Below are 4,508 nucleotides of genomic sequence, written 5' to 3'. Positions count from 1 at the left end.
ACTGGGTAGAGTCTCTGTTTGCTCTGGCTTTGATTCCATAAGATGTTGGAAACATTCCTTTGAGATTCTGGTCCATACATGATTGCATCACGCAATTCCTGCATTTGTCAGGTGCACTTTCAGTGTTCTATTGGATTCAGAAGATGGATACATTGTGGCCATGAAGGTATGCACATGGTCAACAACAACATTCAAATCGTCTGTGGCATTCACGCGATGATTGATTGGTATTAAACAAAGTGTGCAAAGAAAACATTCCTCACACCATTACACCTGAATGAATAAGAAGGTGTAAAGGTATTAAGGTACTTAATAAAGTGTTCATTGAGTGCATATCTCACTGTTTAGCCGATGCACTTAGCATTGCAAATGAGGTTGGTATAAAACAGTTAGCATGACGTACCATTGAGCAGGGAAGGAAAAGATAATATTGCTGTAATTGAACTGTAGCAGTGCTACAGTCATGTAGTAATTACACTGATAACAATGCAGCATACTGTAAAACAACAATAATTACTTCACATAAAGAGTGTCGAGTTGAATTAGAATGACAAAGCCAATCTATAACTCTTGCTTTATTGTGGCTTGTTGACTCAAATTGATAAACACAGGAGAGGATAATCAAGTAGATAATGCTTCCTCAATGTAATACATATTTCAATCAAGAACATGATTTGATAATGACAAAACATGCTTGCTGCAGTGAATAAAACAAAAATAACGTAAACAATAGATCATCAAAACAGGACATTTATTACTAATTATTAACTAATGAAGTCTATAAAAAAGGCTCAAGGCCCATGGCCTGAGGCTATACTACTAGAACTAGAGTATGTTTTATATACATTGTTAGTGTTCATACTCTGCAGCATATCTAGACAATCTCCACTTCTTTTAAAAGCCACCCATGATTAAGATAAAGAAGAGAAGAGACTGCAACAACGACAACAACAACAACAACAACAAAAAGCACTGTTACATTTGCTTTTATAACATCGATGTAAAACATTTCGGAAAACACAATTGCCCTTAATTTCCCAGATGACACAGCAAGGATACAATAGGATTATTTAGCTAGGTAAACATTGGAATGTGACAGCGTTGCAGATCGAATGCCCTAAGAGATATAACACAGGTGCTCCCATAATCCATTTAGACTGTGAAGACAGACTGACAGTCCATTTGCTTATTTCGAGATAGGATAATAATGGTGTGCTGTAGAATGTTTCGCGGCTGTAGAACAAAGATTATTCTCTGGAATACTAATGGGAGGGGTGTACCGAGAGTACCGATGGGGATTAGAGCCTATTGGAGAGCCCGCTCAGATCCTCCCGAGCATCCGGGCGATCCACCAGTTGCAGGGCATGATGACTTGGCAGATGACCCGCCCACCTTGGTAGTAGTATGGGTAAGGGTTGAAGCCTCCTAGGGGCTCGTGGTAGCGCTGGCAGTAGCGGTAACCACGGCGACAGTGCTGGCAGCAGTACCCACGGTCATCCAGACGATTGTCGAGCTCAATTCCGGCGTCTCTCTGTGAAGGACACAACAGCAGGGTCACAGTCAAAACGGCACACGCACACCCACCCGCACACACACACACACACACCCGCACACACACACACACACACACACACACACACACACACACACACACACACACAGTCACACACAGTCACACACAGTCACACACAGCCACACACACACCCACCCACACACACACACACACACACACACACAGTCACACACACACACACACACACACACAGTCACGCACACATGCCAAATAGCATCCCTCTTGTGGCAGCGACAGAGACAGAGGATTGGGTTGTGTGAATTGATGCGCATTTCTTTGGTTGTAGGTCAGGGAGAGAATACATGACCAAGCTAAACAGATGGGAAAGATCAGAATTGATGTAGAAGGGAATGTATCTGTGCAGAGAGGTGTGCCCTGCTCGACGATGACACAGAGATCAAGATGGCATTGAAAATGGGCTGCCTTGATTTGAGCTCCAGGAGCATAAAACATGATATAATACCCTTGACCTTTTCATTATGCCAGTGGTAGCATTACTCTTGGCTGCTCCGTACTCCATCTCTGATCCCCATGTCCTCAGCCCCTCTGCTGGGGCCATCTTCAATCACAGTGACTCTGACACTGCCGGTTACCAGGATAATTACACTATTTCTTACATCTTTGACCTCCCACTCCCCTAGACATGGCCCGACACACCGCACCAAAATGGCTGCCCCTCCTCCATTAGAGCCTCCATATTAAGCCTCTCCTTCTTCTTCGCGCCCTCCCCCTGACCTTGACTTTAACTGGATGGCACATTCCTAAAGCAATTAGCAGAGTAATGATCGCCTAACAAGGATCCTTTTATTTGCTCTTGCTGGCTGGGTCTGAATTTATATAAGGGCCAAATGAATCCCAAACGAAAGGTAAATTGGGTGGAATTAATAGCCCTTAGTTTTTTTCCCCATTGTGCTGGTCGGTATGTGCCTTCTCCCGACTCCACAGGGCTGAGTGCCATGCCTTTGATCAAGAGCAACTTTGAATTGGCTTCAGAGAAGTGCCACTTAACTCTCCCCCTAGTTGTGGTAGCCCAGCCTTTAGTGCTGTGCGACCACAATTTTGACCACATTTCAATCCGCAATAAAATAATGAATCTACAGAGACAATAGCGCTGAGGAAAGACTCAATGGCCGCCCTGGACACAACCTCGGGCTGACGCAGGAATGATGCTCTACTTATGAGTCAGCCTTTTGCAACAGTAAACACAAAAACAAAACATGACTCCCACTGTTGAGGGGAACAGAAGATGTAAGGTCATTATTTCAGTCTAGTCTGTTAATGGGCTTTTACCCAGAGGAACACCTGGTTATGACCCTCATTGCCCCTCTGCAGGAAGCTCTAGGCGGTGTGGGGGTTGTTTCTGCTTTCGCAGTATTAGTCCATTAGGCAATATAGTTTACAGAACACTGGGTTGTTCAGGGTCTCACAGATGTTGTCTTGGCTGTTTCTGTCTGATATTTAGTTACATTCTGCCTCTCACAACTTTTGAGCCAGCATAATAGCTAACCCTAACCCTAACCCATAATAATAATAATAATAATAATAATAATAATAATAATAATAATAATAATAATAATAATACACCAATACAGTGCAGCCAGATTCAAATCACGGATCAGCCATCACGAACATCTGAGTGATGATAAATGGACTAAAATTACATACTCCTAACACAGGGGACAACGCACACGAAAGGGGAAAAAAAGATGATCTGTAAGGTGTGTTTGATTTATGACTCTGACAAAAACAGGTAGGCAATTACTGATTTATTGTGTTAGTCAAGTTTAGGGTCATCAGCTTCCAGGCAACAATCTATTATGGAAAAAACACAAAAGCTGTCAATGGACCAACGCTAATCTCATCAGCTTCACGCAGCCAAACTGTGACCGTGTGAAATACTAAGCTTTGGTTTGGAAAACGAAGGAAATATTTTATTCAAATGATGTGTGATTACCAAAGCAAACAGACAATAGGTAGCGTTATACCTTAGAGACTGATTAATCGAAGCTATCCTTTTAAAACAGAGTGCACGTATTAATCACTGTAGCTTTCAATTCCCATTTCCAACAAGATGTGGAGATGATCAGAATGGCGCACCCAGGGAAATCTCTGGCAGTCACTCACAAACAAGCTGCTTTAATGAAGACTAAAAGTCATTACCCCGATGCCCTATCTGATTTTTGCCACACGAATTCAGCTCCTCGTGTATAATAGTGGTTTTGGATATGAATGAGTCTGTCAAGTAGAAAACTCTCAAGTCAGTCATTCGATAAGATGTACCGAATCAAGCAGGAACTCCTTTAAGTTTGAACACTTCTGAGTATTAATTCACACACACACTGATTAGCGTTCCTCTTGGCATGAAACACACGTTTGGCAGTGTTATTTCATGTTATATCAGAGCTGATCACACACTCTCTAATATTCCATTAAAACACGAGGGAACACTATCATATCTTCATCTTTCTCTTCATCACAAGTTTGACTGCACAAGACGGGTGAATTAAATGCTTGGCTGCTCATGTGCAAGTACCGTAACGTTGAGGGTACTAGTTTAGTGTTGTACTCAAAAGCCTGCTCTACTTTACTTTACTTTACTTACACTTTATTACTAATACACTATAGGTAAGGCTGAAACTTCTAAGTGCCTTATACTAAGTACCTTTTACTAAGAATACGAGTTAGTGTAGTATTAGTCTTAAAAATCCGATTTGCACACCAAGTAAAGCCTCTAATGGTTAACTTATGGGGCTTGAAGTGTAACTGGGGGGGCTGTAGCTTTAGCTTTAGGGGCCTACGTGGAAAGAAGAACAGTACCTGTGTTTATAGTTGGGCAAGTCCAGAGATCGTTACAGCTTTGTTGTTCACCCTCTACAGTATCTCCTGTGAACCTTCTCATGTCCTGATGCATGGCCTGCAGCAGCCTTGTTGTCTT

The 4,508-nt window shown here is 42.3% G+C and overlaps 1 protein-coding gene across 1 annotated transcript in view; it reads right to left on the bottom strand.

Moving 5' to 3' along the window:
* Positions 1–1,321: 1,321 nt before the first annotated feature.
* Positions 1,322–4,508, bottom strand: part of tnmd (tenomodulin) — a gene marked incomplete at both ends in the record, with an annotated part of 41,904 nt that continues 38,717 nt past the window's right edge. Inside the window, one exon of the mRNA XM_080525818.1 lies at positions 1,322–1,531. Within this exon, the coding sequence (XP_080381944.1) occupies positions 1,322–1,531 (210 nt within the window). The remainder of the gene's footprint in view (positions 1,532–4,508) is intronic.

This window comes from Nansenia antarctica (genome assembly GCF_963989245.1).
Source record: "Nansenia antarctica genome assembly, chromosome: 3".
NCBI classification, from domain to species: Eukaryota; Metazoa; Chordata; class Actinopteri; order Argentiniformes; family Microstomatidae; genus Nansenia; species Nansenia antarctica.
The sequence above is the reverse complement of the archived record's forward strand: the minus strand, read 5'-3'. Positions and strand labels throughout refer to the sequence as shown.